This window comes from Ahaetulla prasina, chromosome 1, assembly GCF_028640845.1.
Source record: "Ahaetulla prasina isolate Xishuangbanna chromosome 1, ASM2864084v1, whole genome shotgun sequence".
In the NCBI taxonomy this organism is placed as follows: Eukaryota; Metazoa; Chordata; class Lepidosauria; order Squamata; family Colubridae; genus Ahaetulla; species Ahaetulla prasina.
In genome coordinates, this window is record NC_080539.1 from 122,961,771 (window position 1) to 122,982,733 (window position 20,963).

At 36.7% G+C, this 20,963-nt stretch overlaps 1 protein-coding gene across 2 annotated transcripts in view; it reads left to right on the forward strand.

The window, feature by feature from the left end:
- ASCC3 (activating signal cointegrator 1 complex subunit 3) overlaps positions 1-20,053 on the forward strand; it is a 237,592-nt gene extending 217,539 nt beyond the window's left edge. For both annotated transcript variants that reach the window (XM_058174769.1, XM_058174761.1), the window contains exons 38-42: positions 9,501-9,652; positions 11,447-11,588; positions 17,963-18,172; positions 18,980-19,155; positions 19,245-20,053. In XM_058174769.1, coding sequence (XP_058030752.1) covers positions 9,501-9,652; positions 11,447-11,588; positions 17,963-18,172; positions 18,980-19,155; positions 19,245-19,392 — 828 coding nt within the window. In that variant the 3' untranslated portion in view covers positions 19,393-20,053. The remainder of the gene's footprint in view (positions 1-9,500; positions 9,653-11,446; positions 11,589-17,962; positions 18,173-18,979; positions 19,156-19,244) is intronic.
- The last annotated feature ends 910 nt before the right edge of the window (positions 20,054-20,963 follow it).

The window sequence follows — 20,963 nt, forward strand, 5'->3', positions numbered from 1 at the left end:
CTCTACAACCTTCGCTGCGAAGCGAAGGTTGGAGACCGGACGATAATTACCTAAGACAGCCGGGTCCAGGGAGGGCTTCTTGAGGAGGGGCCTCACCACCGCCTCTTTCAAGGTGGCCGGAAAGACTCCCTCCAACAAGGAGGCACTCGTAATCGCCTGGAGCCAGCCTCGTGTCACCTCCTGAGTGGCCAGCACCAGCCAGGAGGGGCACGGGTCCAGTAAACACGTGGTGGCATTCAGCCTATCCAACAACCTGTCCATGTCCTCGGGAGCCACAGGGTCAAACCTGTAAACATGGTAAAACCTTTTGAGTCAATGGCTATCATTCCTTTTCATCAATTGTCCTGGAGGATGGCATTTTGAATCACAGTAATGTTGGTTTATTTAAAGAGGAGTATGTTCCTTTTGTAATTCTCCCTTCACTATTTTTTTATAGAAATAAAATAGTACTTCATTCAAATACTTCTTTTATTCCAGAATTGATATCTATGCTTGGGTCAAAACATTATATTGTTTGTTTGTTTGTATCCCACCTTTATTATTTCTACAAATAACCCAACACATAAGCAACACACCTTCCTCCTCCTATTACCATTGTTTTGTAGGTACCATTGTACCTTTCTCAATTAGTTGAGAAATTACTTCATCCTCATGATGTCCAAATAGTCCTTTTCTGCTACAGCTTCATCTCAATGGGTCCAGTACCTATTTTTGATCTTCCAATATCTGTCTAAAGGATTGGGTCTCTCTCCCCAACATTTGATTAAATGGCAATAACAGCAATCAAGTTTTATTATGAAATGGCAGGGCAACAGAATTTTCTTTAAATCTATGCACATTCTAGAAAAGGGCAACATTTGCAGTTTCTTTTTCATGTAAACCCTCTATTGAGCTATCACAGACACTTGAACTCTCTTTTCACTTAAAACTACAATTGGACTTACTCTCCCACTAACAATTTTTGGAAAAGCAATTCTTTCCTGGTTATCTTATGACTGAAGATGCATCTTCAGATAATTAGCTGACTGGGTCATAGAGATTATGATGAATTATAGAGATTATGATGCAGAACTGGTTCATCTGTGAATTCACACAGCCTACCCTCTTAATGTGCACGAAATCATGTGACCTATAGGTTCCTTATGTATTCTGCTATGTTATTTTCAGAGTCAGGGGTTTACTCCGAAGCTGTTTGTAGATATGCTTAATAGGTCTACAGGACTTGGTTCCTGATAGGAAATATGTAACTAGCAAAAGATTTGGAATGGGCCCTGCAGTAGCACATAATTTGTATGCAAATTCACAGATGATCACTCAAAGAACGTCAATTACAGACAAGAACTAGGCCCTATGACAAATAATGTGTATTTTCAAAATATACTCATTTATGTAATAAAATTTAAATTGCTATACTTTCTTAATTATATTTTATATAGCTTCCTACTGATAGAATCAATGAAAGGCAATTCTCTCGTGGAAAACTATATTTCATTCTTTGTTCCTATGCTTTAAAAATATGCAGGAATAAGTATTTCCTGAACATATCATCTGTTTCAGCTGAAGCTGCTAGTGGGGTTTAATGGTTAGGTTGAACTTTCTTAAACCATCTTCCATAATAAAAATAAAACTGCAGTAGGAAAGTTCATTTCATTTCATTTTCCTAAACTGTGCCACTTTTCACCCAAAATGAATTTAAAAGCTTTATCAAAACTTAAAATAAATCGTGATTAAAATTCAGAATTTGAATTTCTTTGAATTAATTAATCCACCCTGAAAATAGTAAAAACTAAGAATTAGCAGCAAGTATTAAAGAATTGAGCCTTTTCTATGTCAAATAAAAATTCTGCTTTCACAAATGGAATGCTTATATTGTGCCTGCCCAGAGTTTATTTACTATTAAAAATGTGGCATAACAGCAGCATAACTGATGTTGGCTTTCATACACATAGAGTTTTTCCCAAGAACCTAGGATGTCACAAGATAGCATAGTATATGTGTGAATACAAGAAGTGTGGCTTTTTGTCATTGTAATGGTTGGTCACTCAGCCAGATGTTTAGACTGGATTTGACATCTTTATCAACTGTGGAGTCCTTCCCAAGGACCTGGGATAGGCAGATATTCTTGTTTCAGGGTGTCACAAAATGTAAGCTGTTCCAAGTAAAACTGTCTTTTGCAGTTGACTGGTGGCGATTTTGTCAATGCCAATGGTGTTCAAGTGGTGTTTCAGATGTTTTATGGTTGCACCCAAGGCAACTATTACTATTGGTGCTACGTTTGCTTGTTTTTGCCAAAATCATTCTACTTCTACTTGCAGGTCTTTGTATTTTGGAATTTTCTCCAGTTCTTTCCCTTCTATTCTGCTTTCTCCAGGTACTGTCATGTCTACCATCCAAGTTTTTTTTCCTTTGTCTTTCTTATTGACAATTGTTAAATATGAGGTATTATTGGCAGGTGCTTGCTTGAATTCTAAAGTCCAAGAGCACTTTAGCTTCTTCATTTTCTATTACTTTGTCTATTTTGTGGTCCTACTACTTCTTGCTTGTAAGCAGATAATAATTCTTGCAGCTATTCCAATGTACCATTGCTACTTCGTTGTGCAATTCTTTATAGTCAGTCTGTGCAATCTTCTTCAAGTAGATAACTAGGTGGTCCAATGTTTCTTCAGCTTCTTTACAGAGACAGAATTTGAAGTTAGGAATTGATGATTGTAGGAGTATAATTAAGTTGGGACGAAAATTTTTTAGCATATGTTTGTTTTATTTTTAACTATACCTTGTGCCCGTTCCGGGAAGTCGGGGGGGGGGAGGGGGGTTGTGAAGGGAGGGGAGAGGAGGGGGGGAAAGGGGGGAAAAATTTTGTAAAACTTTTTGAATAAAAAAAAAAAAAGAGACAGAATTTGAGGTCTGTGGCTATCTTCTCAATTCTGGCTTTGTATGCGTTTATTGTTATTATTAAATTTATATGGCTATCCCTTTCAGCATGTTGATTTGGGGTGACTAACAGTTGGCATTGTCATTACCATTACACACAGAGTGATTGCATCAACTTTTTTTATCAATACAAAAATACCATTTGGACCACCATCACAAAGTCTTGGTTTAGTTTTGGTTCATTTCTCCTTCCCTCATTTTTCTGCACTGTGATCTTTCTGCCATGTATTCCAAATTAGGAGCACTATTGAAGAACAGATCAATGGCATTATTGAAGAACAGATCAATGGCACTATTGAAGAAAAAGTCCAACTAGAACTAATGTTTCTTGAAGTGTTTGCCACATGAGTGTTTGCCTCCCTTTGGAGGTTTTTATTGCTCTTCTCCATTCTTGTGGTTGAAGAATGGTTTGTACAGTAGATTCTGCCTGTGTACAGGGCCACTGTTTTGTTCCTCTAATCTTACAAAAGGTAAGTTAAACATGGAAACTATAGAACAAAAGGGAAGAAAGCAAAGAGAACATTTTACTAAGAGAGTGAATACTCCTCCTTACCTGGAATCATAATGAATGGGATTTTTTTAAACACATAAACACTATTTAACCCTGTTATCATGGTCACTGCTTAATCAGAACTAGTAATTCCAAAAGAAAGATCTTAGATTATTTGCTTCTGGAATACAGTTCATATGAAAATGACTCAATTCGCCCCATTGAGTATTTGTTGCAATTTCCACTTCTGTTGAAGTGTCAAGTATTTGTACATTCTGCACTTAGTTAATGAATGAAAAATGAGAGTAGATTTTCAAGCAACAAATGGAAAAACCCAGCCATTTGGGTAAAAATGGCTGGTTTGTTTGTTTGTTTTTGGGTAAAAATCGCCAACTTTGATATGACCTGATTTTAACTCATAGAATAATCTGTTACAATGTCCTTCCTGTTGAAGACTACTTCAGCTTCAGTCGCAATATTACACGAGCACACAATAGATTTAAGCTTCATGTGAACAGCTCCAATCTTGACTGCAGAAAATATGACTTCAGTAACAGAGCTGTTAATGCCTGGAATGCATTACCTGACTCTATGGTCTCTTCCCAAAATCCCCAAAGCTTTAACCAAAGACTATCTACTATTGACCTCACTCCATTCCTAAGAGGTCTGTAAGGGGCGTGCATAAGAGCACCAACGTGCCTACCGTTCCTGTCCCAATGTCCACTTTGATTGTATCCAATTCGTATAGTTTTTTTTTATACTTATGCTTATATATATATGCTTATATATCGTATAGTTATTTCATGCTTATGCTTACATATACTGTTATGACAAATAAATAAATAAAAAATAAAAAAATAAAATAAAAATAAAAATGTCCCTCTCCTGGATTACACATCAGGATAAAGATGCAAAGAATAAATACGATGGGTGGGGAAGCATAAAAGAGGATTAATTTTACTCAGTTTTAGGCACAGTGTGGCACATAACGCTAATATCTTTGCTGTTCTTGATTCAATATGAGTAATCTGCTGTCAGTTTCTGCCTAGCGTTGGGGACACCAGAGGACCCTAATACAAATCTTAGTAACTTAGTGGAATGCAGAATTGCTTACTCAACTTCCTATTTCTTTGTCCCTAAATCTGCTTAACTGACAACAGTACAAAAACTGCAGTAGTAAATGAGCTACATTCCTCATCACATGCTCTCTTTTTTTTTGTCATTAAGGATATCTCTATATGTACCTAAATAGGTAATAAACGGGATAATAGCTAACAACAGGAGTAAACACTGAAAGGAACATAAAAGAGTAATTTAGGAGAAGAAAAAATAGAAGAACACATGGTCTATTGGAAGTATGGCTAGAATGTTATTTCCAAAACATGTAGAATATCTGTTGGACAGTCTGTAAGCCTGAATATCCTGAAATAAAAGTCATTCTAAAATTGGGGCACCTGTGGCTGCTTCGGCTGTCAAGACTATTGGGGGTTTTGGACAGGGGTGAAATGCTCCCGGTTCGGACACGGATCTCCCGATCTGGTAGTGATGGTGGAGGGTGGTTCGGAGAACTGGTAACAAAAATCCCTGCCCCTCCCCATGCCAGCTGAGCCGCGGGATCATCAGAGGTATTTTTTTCTTTTTTACTTTTAAAAGAATTTTTTCTTTGGCCGAAAAAATGCCTTTAAAAGTAAAAAAAAAAGCTTCTGATGATCGCGCAGCTTGGCTGGGATCATCAGAACCTTTTAAAAGCATTTTTTTACAACCTCTTCGACCGAAGAGGTTGTAAAAAAATGCTTTTAAAGGGCTCCTCTGACGATCCTAGCTGAGTTGCCTGATTGTCAGAGATTTTTTTCTTTTAAAGGCAAAAAAAATGCTTTTAAAAGAAAAGAAAAGCCTCTGATGATCAGGCAACTCAGCTGGGATCGTCAGAGGAGCCTTTTAAAAGCATTTTTTTACAACCTCTTCGACCGAAGAGGTTGTAGAAAAAATACTTTTAAAAGTTAAAAAAAAAGTTGGCCACGCCCACCCAGTCAAATTACCCACCACCACCAAGCCACGCCCACAGAACCAGTAGTAACAAATTTTACATTTCACCACTGGTTTTGGAGTTGAAAATGACACCCAGTTTGAGGTCTTCTTTGGGAATTGTGATCAGAAAACTGAATTGTATACCAAATGACCCTCAATCAGGGTGGGATGCTGGGGGTTCGTAGGAGTTTGGGAGAACCTCTAGTTAAGATATCTCTAGTTAAGATTCTGTGCAGTTTGGAGAACCCCCACATCCAACTCCTGGATGGCTCCGCCCATCCCGCCTTTCCCAGGAGTCATTTTGGATGCAGGTAAGAGCAAGGCGGGCATGGAGGCTCAGGGAGGGCGAAAAACGGGAAGCCGTTTTTGCCCTCCCGGAGGCTCGAAGAAAGCCTCTGGAACCCAGGGAGGGCAAAAATGCCCCCCCCTGCTGTGGTGCAGGAGGCCAACTAGGCCACGCCCACCATGGTCACGCCCACCCAGCAACTGGGCAGAGAACCCCTTGCTAAAATTTTTGAAGCCCACCCCTGCTCCAAATATTGGATTTGGTGATATTTAGCAAGAGAGGAACTATTGATAAAGCTGTCCTGGAGATTCTGAATTCCTTTGAACTGCTTCTTTGAAGTGCCAGCAGCAGAAGTGTTGGTGGGTTGCACAGAGGTTATGTGATCGGCTGCAATCTCTGAAACGGCTTGGTATTTTGGGTGGCAGAGGCAGCAGGAAACGGCAGCCTTTGCAGCAGAGAAGTCTTCCTCCTGTGCCGAATGTCTTCTGAGGTGGAGGCGATGTGATAGAAAGAGGAAATGAGGCAAACATGGAGGCTAACAACTAGGCTAAAGGCTAATCCATATAGAATGTCACTACCATCTATTTTGTTTGCTAATTTATGTTCCTTAGAACCTAAAATGGCGTACATAAAGCTAGAATTAATAACAAACTGCCAGGTGAGAAACTGCTGTGTCATCATTTCAACAGAAATTTGGTTAAAGCGTTCTGTCCCGGATAGTGCTGTTAGCTTGGGTGGACTTTCAACATTTCAGCTTATTTTCTTTTGAGAGCGGGCATCAGAATTTCATTTATTTTTTAAGGTATCCGGTGTGTTCACAGAAAAAGATGACAATAAAGGTTATCTTATATCATCTCACCTCACCTCATCCTACCCTACCCTACCTTATCTTATCTTATCTATATGGCAGCTGGATATATTTTTGAACAGTTGGATAACTGAATGGGCTCCTAGGAAAGAATGTACATGTAAAACTCAATCGTGTCTTAGCAGGGAATTCATCCCACATGAGTCCCGTGATCCATCTGTGGCAGTAGGAAACCTTTTCCATATATATCTGACCCTTTCCTGAGAAAGGAAGTCATCTTGCAATATATAACTATAAAGACCCAAAGACTGCAGGGACTCAATACTGAGATGTGGCATCTCAGTATGTACTCAGTTACCTTTTCGGTTCATCTACCTCTTTGTTGAGGAATTCAAAATTTACTGCCTCAAACCAGTGAACTCCATTTGCTGTGCTTAGACTGCAACTCATATGCAAGGGGAGAATAGAGAATAGATAAATTGGATTGTCGCACTGTGGGGTTTCAGGGGAACAGGAGGGTATCACATCATCATTTAATAAAAATATCTTTTTTTTCTTTTTATGACATGCTTTACATTTAAAGGAAATGTTTTAAAACTGTGTTGAAGGTAGACAAACAGGTACCGCAGATATATCTCAACCTTTTAATTTTTTTTCCCTCGATCCAAATGAAAAGGATAAGCTATCATTTTTAAACCGAGCCTCTCCCACATAACTGAAACCAGCTTTGTGTACTTTTTTAAACTCTACATTTCTCCAGGATCAGTGTAATTTAATTGAAATAGTGCTGCATGTGTAAACAGCTCCTTGTTTAAAGAAGATTCCACTGTTTAGTTTGCCTTAAGTAAATGCAGCCTTTTGTTTGTCTGTAAAACATTTGATTAAATGTACGGGCTAATATAGACAGCTAACATTCCTCTAGTGGGCTATATGAGAAGTTGGAAATACATTCTAGCATCAAACTGCAGAGTAAATGCCCCTTTTAAAAACTGAAAAACAAACCCCAACTCTAGATTCTTTTATAATTAAAAAAACATTATCTTTCCAGCATTCTTGGTGTTCTTATAGTTTTGTGATAATATTTTAATGGTCACCTTTCCAATCTTGGAAATTTTCTTAAGGTCCATCCTTTGCTGTTAAATTAGAAATGAGGTGGAATTTGTTGACCTGCATATTTTTAGTAGCATTTGTCAAAATTCATCTTTCATAAACATAAAAAAAAAATCTTGAGGGGGCAGTTAATAATTTCAGGAAGCAAAAGAAAAAAGAAAAGAAAACCAGGTGTGAAGGTCAATGTGTGTGTGGTTTTTTAAATCGTCACAGGACTTTCTAAGAGAGACCAAATGCACACGGGTGGTGGGTACATTTCAGAATGTAAGGTCTCCTGTGAAATAATTAATGCCAACATGGGCATGTTACATTTAATTATTTAAGTTCTCTTTTTTGTCTTCATGTAAGCTTAAAAAATGATCAACAGAAATAATTAAAAATACAAGAATACCTGTAACTGAAATTGTCACCATCTCCTCTCCTTGTTTGCAAGAAAGGAGGACTGGTGGTAGGAATTGTCAGGTGCCGTGCAATTGGTGACTTCAGAATCTTTGTTGGATGATGAAGATGAAGTTGCAAGTTGCCATCTGCTAATTTATGCCAGAACTATCAGGGAGCTATAGTTAAATTGGTTCTTTATGTGGAATTTGAGGTTATAAGGATGGAATGATAACAGAGATAAACATATCACCCAGAGCAGAGATTCCAGAGCCTAAGAATAGATGATCATCAGATATTGGCAGTGTACACGAAATAATCTCCCAGAAAGTTCACAAAAGTACGGCTCCTATTAGTTAATATTACTCTATAATGAAGGATCTCCATAATGCTAATTCTGTTGTCTCTCTTTTGCACGCAAATGAATTTAGTTTATTTGTATAAAATGACAAGTGTGTATAGAAGCTACTTTCTCACTGATTTGATGTGATGTGTCATGACCAAGATATGTGACATCACATTATTTTTATTTTTAAAAAGTAAAATATGCACATATCTTTTGTACTTGTATAAAAGATTTATCATAAACTTTGACCTAATTCAAATGTTACCAACAATGGATTGCAATACAGCCCCTAGGTGGGACTGGTAAGGTTTTTATATCTCATTCCAGTGTAGTTCTTCAGTCCTGGGGATCAGAGATATTAGAATGGAAAATAACTCCTGGTAGGACCATCTTAATTCATATTTTCCAAATGAAGCCAGAGTGCTGGTAGTTACATTTGTACCAAGATATAATCTCTTATTACGTACATTTCAGTGTTGTATGCACTAAATTGTTCTTGGGGAAGCTGGGTACAGTGTTACAGCTCCAAATCCAGAAATGATTTATAAAATTTTGATTTCCTAACTTGATATAGGAGAAGGAAAGAATAGCAGGTTTACCATCAAATGTACAAATTTTGTGTTCTGTAAATAATTCTAAAGAAACCTATGCCAAAAATGCTTCCGTGTATAGCTCTCTTCCACAAAGTAAATATGACAGTCAAATTGTAAAAATTGGACAGTAAGCTATGGGTGAAGCCAGAAATGATGTTCCTTAAATAAATTATAACAATATAGTAAAGAAGCTCTTGAGTTTGTTTCAGGTTAGAATAAAAAAAAGGTCTTATATTGTGACAAGATAGGCAGGGTGAAGAAACAATGGCTTCTCATATAAAGGAAATTAGCCATCACAAAAAGTTTGCTGCCTTTGCCATTTGTTTGTTTGTTTATCTGGTCCTTATTTAGATTTATATGACCTCCTTTGCTGTTATATATGACATACTTTATTTCCATCCATACAGATTTTGATGCGCTCATATCACCATTCATAATAATAGACAAATATGCATCCAGAATCATAAAAGGTATTTTAAAATAACTTTTCATTTATTTGTATAATTAATATAATTTTCTTCTTGATTTAGGCAATGCTTGATGTTGCTGCAAATGAGGGCTGGTTGGTGACAGTACTAAATCTTACCAATTTGGTACAGATGCTGATTCAGGGACGATGGATCCATGACTCCTCTTTGCTTACTGTACCTAACATAGAATATCATCATCTTCATCTTTTCAGGTATACAGTAAATTATTTATAAAACTGATCTTTATGATGCAGGATAATATAGTGTTGCTGTCTGTCCACTCTCTTCTTGTTGAAACTTGTGGAATAACATTAAGATTATTCATATCTCAGTCACTCACATGCTTTGGAGATTTTGTCTTCTACTGAAATTAGAATCTTCCAATAAAGCTGAATAATCGGACAATGAAGAGAGACCAAAGGAAATGTCCCTTCATTTTATCATACTGGTTTTGTTCGCCAAGATATATCAAATGTAGCAATGTCTTCCAAATTAGACATTTTTAAAGAAATTAATCAAATTAATCAAATTGAAGAAGAATAAAGCTATCAGCAGATAGCAATCATTATCTGATATGGACAATACACATTATCTGATATGGACATAGATAAGTAATGTCTATGATTAGGAGTGGCTAGAGAATGAGACCAAGAATTAGTTATTGTACTCACAACCTGGATATTGGCTTCCTATATAATGTTTACCTTCTTGCCAGATGTGAATCAGGCCGTTGAACTAAATAAGCCCATGATATAGTTTACTTATCATGAGCTACCTTCATATTTGTATAAAAAAACTTCAATTTACATAATGGATCTCCTTGGATTCGTTTTGAAATGTCCAATATAGCAAATTTAGAAATATATGCTTATCAAGATTAAGGGAAATAGAAGTAGAGAAATACAGCATATGAGGCAATGGCACTTAACTAATTCTAAGAAAAAGGGAAGACCCTTTAAGATTGATTTCTATTCTAATGCAAACAGTCAGCATCGGATCAAACTTTGATTTCGATACAATTTTCTGGTTATATACAGAATTAAATTAAATGTTTCTAGTCTTCTGACGATTACATGCCTATGAAATGCCAGAACTTTCCATCTTTGTGCCTACAAACATCCCGCTGCAGTTATCATATAAAAAAATAAAGTTTAATTACTTGTTTTCAACTGTTTGTCCATCAATCCCAAAAAGAAAGATCTCTGGTCTCAATGTTACATTAATCTTTAAAATCCTTTGAATCAATGTATGCATTACCCACAATGAAGGGGGTGAAGTTGATGGATTTTGATCAGAAAAGATAAACCTCTTATGGACTTTTTGCAGAAAAACGGAAAAAATGAATTTGTGACATATGGTTTTGAGGATAGACATAACATAGATAGAAAAGAGCCGTGTTGTAATCTAAAAGTAATATGTAATACTTATACTTATAAATGGAGTACAATTTGTACTACTGTGAAGATTTGAAGCCACTTCATTTTATGTTTTCTATTCTTCCTTTACTTTTTTCTTCTTGCATTTTCAGCTTTCCTTCCAATTTCTTTTTAGTTTTCTCCTTCTTACTGTATATTAGTTTTTCTTTCTTATAAAAATTGTAGTAAAAGCATACAAAACTACATAAGCCTATGAAATAAATCATTAGTTTTAAATTGTAATTTAAAGTAGTAATGTTAATCTACCTGATACTTTTAATCCATGCGGTTTAAAACAAGAGGCAAATTGTTTAATAATCTGCAATCTTGAGCTATGGTACAATTGTCAGTGTGGTACTTTTAGACATGGAGCAAGCAGCATGCCAGCTTTAGAACCAGTCTGTCATTTAACTTTATTAAATCCAAAAAGTATTTTTGTAAAAGGCTAAGACAACCCTGTACTTCAAATAGCTTTTACATATTTTTTTCTTTTAAAATATCTTCACAACTTCATATTCTTATCTTTGACTTTTTTTAATGATGTTCCCTGAACTGAAAATTTCAATGACTGTACATTTTCTATTTTATTAGGAAATTGAGCCAAGGAAAAAGAAAAGGTGCTTACCAAGGGCCCGTTGAATCTCTTCCTGAACTGATGGCTGCCTGCCAAGGAAAAGAGGATATTTTTGCTTCCATTGTGGATTGTGATTTGACTTCCGCACACATTACACAGGTAACAATTGTCTATCTATCCCATTTAGTATTACTAAAGAAACAAACTTGCATGGTATAAATGCACTAACTGATCATCTTTCTTAGAACTGCATAGAAGATTTGTAGTAGCTCAGTTCAGTCTGTTCTACAGCATAAATTTCTTCTACCTAACCAACCATTCTTTCTCTCTCCAAACTCTGCATTGCTCGAGCTCAAACTTATTGGTCAAAGCCAGACATACCGTAATTGCTTTGGACCAAAAGTTCACACACACTCACCTGTAGGTGGGTTGTAAAAATATCCATTAACTATTTTTGTGTGTCGTGCTATGCAACTGCTGTAATGTCAAAGAGGTCGTTGAGTTGTTCATGCTAATCCAGTACAGCATTCTCACTGGGATGCGGGTTTTTTATTTATAGACCCATTATCTGACCAGCTTTATTTTATTTCATTTTATGCATTAAAAAATTAAATGCCACCTTTTTTCAAAAAAAAAAACATATTCTACTATAATTTATTGCTTTTTCCACAGTTCCTGCCATTTCCTAATATATAGTTCATCATTGAAAAAGGATTAGAAATAGGATACAATATTTATGCTCATCAGCAGAGAATTTTTGCTTATAACAAATCTTGAATTCCCTTCCATTTTAGAGCCACAAAGATACACTACAGAGTGGCTAGTGAATTCTGCTATCCACTTAGTCACAATTGTCAGTACACATGTATGGCTCATCACAAAAAATGAGTTTCATATTACCATACCTATATAGTGTGTAAACTATATTTTGCAGGCCTTGATTGCTTTTTATACACCAGAAATTCCTGGAAAGTAAGATGATATAGTAGTCTTGCTGTAGAATTTCTTTAGGAAATCAAACTAATATTCTCCCTTTAAATTCTGAGAAAATGAAACTATGAGGAAAATGAAACTTATAGATACATAACACCGCACATATTGATCATAATAATGAAAATATTTAAATAAAAACAAAACCATTATTATCACAGATTTCAAATGTAATATATGTTCATTTCAGTCCAAGTTATAGATGTGTTGAAAAATTAAAACATTGTTATAATTAGTTCAGGGAAAACTCAGAAGTAAACTAACTTAATTTATTTGCATAAATTGCCGTTCTGTTATCTTTAAAACCAAATGCAAATTGTCTCCATCTGATACGATGATGGTTATTTGGCTCAAAAGTGCTTCAATTTGCGTAGCAATCTGGTGTCGTCTCTGCAGTGAGACGATCCCAGGTAACATACAAATCCTGAATTATTCCAGAAATTAGTATGTTTAAAGCATCAATTTAAGTGCTAATTGCAGTAGTAATGAGAAAAAGCAGTACTACTGTGAGATTTGCATCTACTTCCCCATCAGTATGCCCGGAACAGCGGCTGACTGGCAGAGGATTTGGCTGCTAATTAAATAATTGTATGCATGGTAGTGTTCGCGTCTGATTCAATAGATGAAGATTAATCCTCAGATAAATATGTTTGGCTGGTATTGAAATGTCTTAGCAGTTTCTCAAAAATAGCTTTTGTGTATGGGGCGCGTCCATCTCTTTCATGTGTCTTTTTAATATGTCAATAACATAAACTGCTTACACCACACAACTAGATGCATGTAACTGTAAATAAAAATACATTCTGCTACAACATAAAAGGAACCAGTCAAATGTCTTGGCAAGGAAAATGAGCACTGAGGAAACCTTTTATTAGACTTTGCTTCTAAATCTTATCACTCTGCTACATGTGTACGTATACCTGCCACATACTTTTAAAAGAGAACCTACGGTAGAAATACGTTGCTGGGATTAATTGGGTTTAAGTTTTCATCTACTTCTTTCTAAACCTACCACTAATCCAATGAAATAAAAATCTGTAGAAAACGCAAATCACTTTGTTGATTAGGAATATAATCAACTCATCCAATAAAGGCCACATCCACCAGCAACAGAGTCCAAAAGGATAGACTTCTTCTCCCTTGTGCAGCCTGCCATTGTATACAGGCAAGCAGTATGATGAGAACTGGCATCCTCTAGATCCTCTAGATCATGGGTGTCAAACTCACCACGTCATGATGCCGTCACGTGACGTTTTGTGACGTTTTTCCCATTTGCAGAGTGGGGCGGGCGTGGCCTGCGCAGGACGCATCCAGCCCAGGGGCCGCCAGTTGGACACCTCTGCTGTAGATGTTGATTTGAGAATGAGTGTTCTACATACGCTCACATGTATTTACACACTTTTCATTCCCTGACCAGATCTGTGTATTACCAAAACAAGAAACAGGCTTATCGGCCAAAAGACACGGTCCACTGCATCACATAGGAGGAAGAAAGTCATGGAAAAAATTAGTGAGTTAAGATGTTGCACTGGCACTGGAGAGAGATCTAGGTTCAGAACTGTCCTTATTCTTGGAAGCTCTATGAAGAAAAGTTGGAGGAGGAAGTGCTGTGCACATCACTTTGAAGTCCTGAAAAGGGTAGATTGGAAACTATGAATAAGGTTTGCATTAGATACACTGGAATCGGGTGAAATCCAGCAGGTTCTGACAGGTTCTGGAGAACCAGTAGCGGAAATTTTGAGTAGTTCGGAGAACCAGCAAATACCACCTCTGGCTGGCCCCAGAGTGGGGTGGGAATGGAGATTTTGCAATATCCTTCTCCCAGGAGTTTGGAGGGAATGGGGATTTTGCAATATCCTTCCCCTGGAGTGGGATGGAAATGGAGATTTTGCAGTATCCTTTCCCTGCCATGCCTACTAAACCACAGCATGTCTACCAAGCAACACCCACAGAACGGTAGTAAAAAAAATGGATTTATTTTTTTTTATTTCACCATTGGAATTATGTTATAATGGCTTTAGAGGTGTCTGTAATAAACAAATTTGTCTGAGATTCTGGTTCCTTAAAAAAAAAAAATCTCTGATGATCGTGCGGCTCAGGGATTTTTGCTACCGGTTCTCCGAACCACCAGCTGCCATCGCTACTGGATCGGGCGATCCAGTCTGAACCGGGAGCATTTCACTCCTGGCCTGCATGCATATTGAAATCCAATGAGCCATTTGGGGGGATTCAGGATCTTATTAGTCTTGTCACTTTTCCTGGGCCACTGACAGCCTAACATTATTATTACATATTTCAACAACATGGCCATCACCTTGGTAGCTGAAAATAATTTGTCAATGAAAATATGGGGAAGCTTCTATATATAGTAGCTTCTTTCGCTACAGAAATTGAAAGTACAATAAGCAGACTTCTTAAGAAGGCCTTCTTAAATGAGAAAATGCATACAAAACTTCAGTACCAGAATTCCAAAATGGAGCCTGGAGGATAACTAGTAACTTGAGGATCAATATGATATCTATAAAATATATTATTATTGTTGTTACACTAATTGCAGTTTGAGGGGAAATCATTTGCACACTAACCCTTTTTCTGTTGGTAGCAAAAACAATAAGAGAAAATCTGACAGTATATTCATTTTGCATTCTTCAACAAGTCTCTAAAAAACAAATCAGCAGTAAAGGAAATCGAGCAGCTAAAAAACAGACATTTTAACAAAATCTTGTTATACATGGTGCAGAGATAGTTGGATCCTCTATGGAATCTATATGTATGGAAGTTGACTCATCAAACCTAGCCAGTGTTATAGTTCTCAGGTTAGGATGGCAATTGGGACTGGGATTGCCATCGCTAAGCGATGCAATCATAAAGTTCATGTCAGGTGACTGCATTGCTCCGCAATTGTCACTGTAGCCTGTAGACCAGACAGGTTGTTCAACAAGAAAAAGTGGATGTCCCAGGAAAAGAGTACTGAGGAATGGGTACTATGGGCAGGCCTGGGGAGAGTAGACAAGCAAGTGAAGGCCATAGGGAGGCTCTAGGGAATTAAGATGGGCAAGGGCCATAGGCAAAACAAGCCAAGGACCATAGGCAGGGGTGACATGGAGTGTAAGATCTTTGGAAGATCTCATACTCTGTAATGGGGCTCCTCAGGAGAAAAATCAGCACAGCAATTTAAGAAAGTGACTTGTTACCTTCCCTGTGGTCTTTCCCATTGACTTGTTTGTGGGTTGCCCCATAGGAAGATTGCAAATGATGACTGAAATGAAGGTTGCAATGAATGTTGGTGACTCATTGTGATGTTTTAATCATGAGCCATTGTATCTGAACATCTGGATTGTGACCACAAGGACACTGCAGCAGTTGGAATTTCACAGACCAATCTAAGTCCCCCTTAAGCAGCAGCGCCATAATTTTGAAGTCATATATGACTCCTGAATAAGGGGTCATAAGTTGAGGAATTCCTGTACTAGTTCTTAGCCTTTATTCAGTTTGCAGCATAGCTTCACCTGATTGAACACATAAACAATTGTTGGGACATCTAATCTGGAAGAGTTAACCTGATTGAACACATAAACAATTGTTGGGACATCTAATCTGGAAGAGTATAACAAAATATAGCTCATGTAATCATTGCTATTTTTAAGAATGTTTAATATTAAAGATTCATTTCAAAAAAAACCAGAAACTTGGAAGTATGGAAACTTTAAATAAGAATTTAGACTTGGAATAATTATGTCAAATGATCCTCTTAATTCTGTATTTGCATTATCATTAATCAGTATGTCATTCATAGATTGTGTTGGGGAGAGTTAATTTATAATTATATATAGAATTCAGTAATTGACAACATACTTACCTAAGTATGTTACTTTTGAGTAGTTCCATGGTTACTTGGATAGAAGTTGCCAAAGCATAGAATATTGATTATAATTATTTGAGTTGTTTTGTTAAAGTACTACTGACTTTTGTGAAAATTTAAGGAAAACTTACTTATATATCAGTGATGGCTAACCTTTTCCAAACCAAGTGCGCAAAGCTTGCACGCCCCAACGCGCACACTTGCTTGAACCCCCAAAATGCAATGTGTGCGTGGCCCAGCACATGCAGGGCTGAAATGCTCCCGGTTCGCACCGGCTCCCCCGATTAGGTAGCGATGGCAGCTGCTGGTTCAGAGGACCGGTAGCAAAAATCCCTGGCCCCGCCCCCCTGCCTCTGCTGAGCCGCACCATCAGCAGAGATTTGGTTTTTTTACTTTTAAAAGTTTTTCTTCAGCTGAACCATGCCTTGAAAAGTAAAAAAAAAAACCCTCTGATGATCGCGGGGCTGAGCAGAGATCATCAGAACACTTTAAAAGTTTTTTTAAAAAAAAACCCTTTAGCCGAAGGGGGAAAAGAAAAAGAAAAAAACCGGAGGTTTTAAAAGCCTCCTCTAGCGATCCCAGAGGAGTTTCCTGATCCTCACAGGCTTTTAAACTCACTTTTTAACAGCCCCCACTTACAAGAGCCCCCACCCAAGCCCAGCCAATTCCCCCTCCTCACTTACCTATAATTACTGCTCTTTTGGGCTGGCAACAGCATGTTTTCTTCAGCTACTGAAGAAAAGAAAAAAAGCTTGCTTTGACTTCCTGCTTTGCTGGCTGAGGAACTCTGGGATTTGAAGTCCACAATAAAATAAAATAAAATAATAAAATAAAATATTTGTGCAGCTTTCTGAGATTTGGGGTGTTTCTGTAGTATTTCACTCTAACTACACAAACACACAAAATCTCAGAAAGCTGTATATGGCATTTTGTGAGTGTGTGTGTGTGAGTTGTGTATGTGTAAAGTGTGAAAGTTGGTTTTTGAGCTTTTTGTGGCTGTGTGAAATGTGAAGTGTGAAGTGCAGCTGCTTTTACATTGTGTGTGAGTCAGTTGTGTTGTGTGTGTGTAAAGTGTGAAAGTTGGTTTTTGATACCTCTTATTGTTTTTTATACTTTGTTTGTTATTTTTATTATTTATTGTTATTGGCCATGCCCACTCAGTCATCTGACCACCAAGCCATGCCCACCAATTAAGCCACGCCCACAGAACCGGTAGGGAAAATTTTTAGATTTCACCCGAGCACATGCACCCCGCACATGCACGCATGTCCCCCACACACCCTGCTCCCCACACACATGCGCATGCAGCACCCACACATGTGCCCCCCACACATGCGCAGCAGAAACCCAATGACCAGCTGGCCTGTGGGAGGTGCACGCGCATGCATGACAAAACTGAACTGGGGCGATGGCTTGTGTGCCCACAGAAAGGGCGCTGCATGCCACCTTTGGCACGCGTGCCATAGGTTGGCCGTCATGGTTATATATGATTCTTCCAAGGAAGCATTTCTAAATTATCTACATTCCATTGTCTATGCTTCTTTCTATGTAACTTTCGTGATCTATCAAGCTAGATCTTTGGGGGGAAAGTCTATGTAGGCTCAATTTAATATAATATTTTAGTAAAGTTGGAATAACTGGAAAAATTTATTTATCTTCTTGCTCTTTGTTCTTTTCACAGGCTTGGCATTACTTGTCCCACTTGCCAGTAATAGAGATTAGTATGATTATTAAAGGTTGTTGGGATGACACAGTCCATGAACAAAAGGAAATGATTGTGCCAATGTTGTCAATGAACATTCGGGATGATAAAAAATGGTTGAAATTGCATGCAGATCAAGAATATGTTCTCCAGATTAACTTGCATAGATTGCGTATTGGTTTCACCAAGGTAAGATATCCTAGGGTATTGCTTAATACCCATTTTTATTTTTTCCAATGTATTGTATATTTTAGAGTCATAATAGTAGACTTATAGCAAATCAGTTTTATATTATTAATATTTTGCAGTTATATGCTGATGTTTTTTTTATTAACAACTTTATTTATTATCAGTTGTGCAAAAGGTAATAGCTGGATAATTGAGTCCTATTTTACTCCATCTGGTCCCATTCTTTCATACTGTTTTGAAAAAATAGTGTCAAAACTGTATACCATGTGAATAAATAAGTGTGTGGATCACTTTATGTATTTTTTAAAATAATGTTATTACAGTGTTTAAAAAGAAACAGAGAAAACAATATACCGAAGCAAATTAAGACAGTAATACATACACACCCAACAAATTAATTAGTTATTAAATTAGAATATCAAAACAAACAAAAGGGAAAAAATAAACCTCTAAAAATGATACAATAAATTGACATAAAACAACTAAACATATCACATATTTATTTAATGACAATAAATCTAATGCTTCATATAAATTATCTATTTTTCTGAAATACTATGAATTCTATGTCGATATCATTTTTATGAGGAAAAAAATTAGCTTTTTCAAAAATTTACAATACATAAAATATTTCTTGAATTCAGCCTTTAATAACTGAAGTAACAGTGGTTTTCTAGCCTTAGTATTGTTTGTCTATTTCTTGTATCAAAGTTAGCCAGTGTTCCTGAAGAACAGCCATTTCCGTATTTTACATTTTAATATAGAGAATAGATTTGTGTAAGTGACAGTCTTAAATTATATTTTCAGGGCAAGCATGACACCAAAGCAATTGCACCTCGATTCCCCAAAGTCAAGGATGAGGGATGGTTTGTGATCCTAGGAGAAGTGGACAAAAAAGAGCTGGTGGCTTTGAAAAGAGTGGGCTATGTCAGAAATCAAAATGTGATCTCAGTTGCTTTTTATACCCCAGAAATTCCTGGAAGGTAAGATGATGTAGCTTGGGTTTTTAAATTATTATTTTGAAAGAAGTTTGATTTGGAAATGAAAACCAATGTCCTTTCTTCTCTTCCAGATATATCTACACATTGTATCTTATGAGTGACAGTTACCTCGGAATTGACCAACAGTATGACATTTTTCTGAATGTCTTACCAGCTAGCACCTCAGCACAGGTCAACACTGAAATCTCTGATACTTTTAATGGCTTGGGCTTGAAATAATATGCCATATGGACTTTCCTTTTCTAGCATTTTCACTCTGGGAATAGGGAAGTATGTTTGCCTTAGTGCAATCAGCATCCAGCTTCAACACCAGAAAATTGAAAATGACTGCTGTATTGATTCTGATGACAGAGTTAGCCTCAGTGGCCTTTTGACCTGATAAACCAGTTGCATTTTTAAACATTAGTTTTGTAGCCTTGTAAAAGCGGGTCGGTTTTTCTATCGATATAAATGCCACCGTTCCTTCCAGACAGATTGGTATTTGTCAGGAATAGACATTTTAATTGGCAAGAACTAATTTTTCCATTACTTGTCAGGAAGTCGTGCTTGCAACCGCTTCTCGAGATCCAAAGATACAATTTGTATAGATATAAAGGAGCTGCCTTTGCAACTGAGGAAGCCACTACAGTCACTACTGCTCCAAAAGAGATGAGTTGATAACATCACAAGACAATTTCAGCGATGTGGACATGGCCAGTGGATTTCACTCACAGCCATTTGGTACATCTAATCCATTACCTACCCTAATAATAAAAAAGGTTGCTAGGATATATCACAAGATTTTGTAATTGAAGACAAACCCTTGTGACAAATTTGTCATTTCACAATTTTCTGTGTGAAATATGTATGACATGGAAATAAAGTTCAGCACTTAAGAATATTGTGTGTTTGCAGAGTCACTGAAACTTCAAGAATTTCACTAGTCAGCGTATATCTTATGAGTTCTGATTTTCCAGCAGTGTAAAAAGAATCAAGTTGATTTGGGGAGCAAAAAAAATCAAGTATATCGTATTAAGCATTTAAAGGGTTTCTGGCCCACCTTTCAAAACACATGGCATCAAAAGCTTATTTTTGCAAAAAAAATAAAATAAGGTATTGTAAAAAACATTAAAAAAAGAAATGCCCACTTCAAAGTGATTAATTAAATCTTTCAATAAATACAAAATGTTCAGAGAATAAATTCCAATGCAAGTTTTGCAATATGTACAAGTTCCACATTGGTATGTGGAATTCTATACACAGGGCTTGGAATGCTTGTCTAAGAAATATTTTTAGAGGGAAATAATTTATTATTAGAACAAAGTAAGCCTTCTGTAGTGGTAAAGATTTTATTAATAAAAATTGCTTATTTTATTTTAGTGAATTTTTGGGTGGCCTGAATAAAAGCTAAATGCAATAGTTCAGACTTTTCTCCAGTGGCAAGCAGCTAATTTTATATTAAAGTAAAATACATAGCATAGTAGGTAACATTACGTTTTCTGACTTTTAACAGAAGATTCCTCATTCTTTCCTGTGTTACTGCATATCCTTTGACATTATTTTTATAGTAATCAGAAAATAAATACTTTGTTCCAAGTTTCCAGTTGTAAGAAACTGAATTATTCAAAACAATATGTAGCACAAAAAACTCATGTTATCTTATTTTGTTCTAGATTCAGAATTTTCAAAAGTGGTCTTTCATACTTGGAATGTTTTCAGCCCAACTTATTATTATGGTTGGTTGAAAAATGTTTAGCCAGATGTTTAGACTGGATTTGACATTCTTATCCCACTTATTGAGTCTTTCCCAA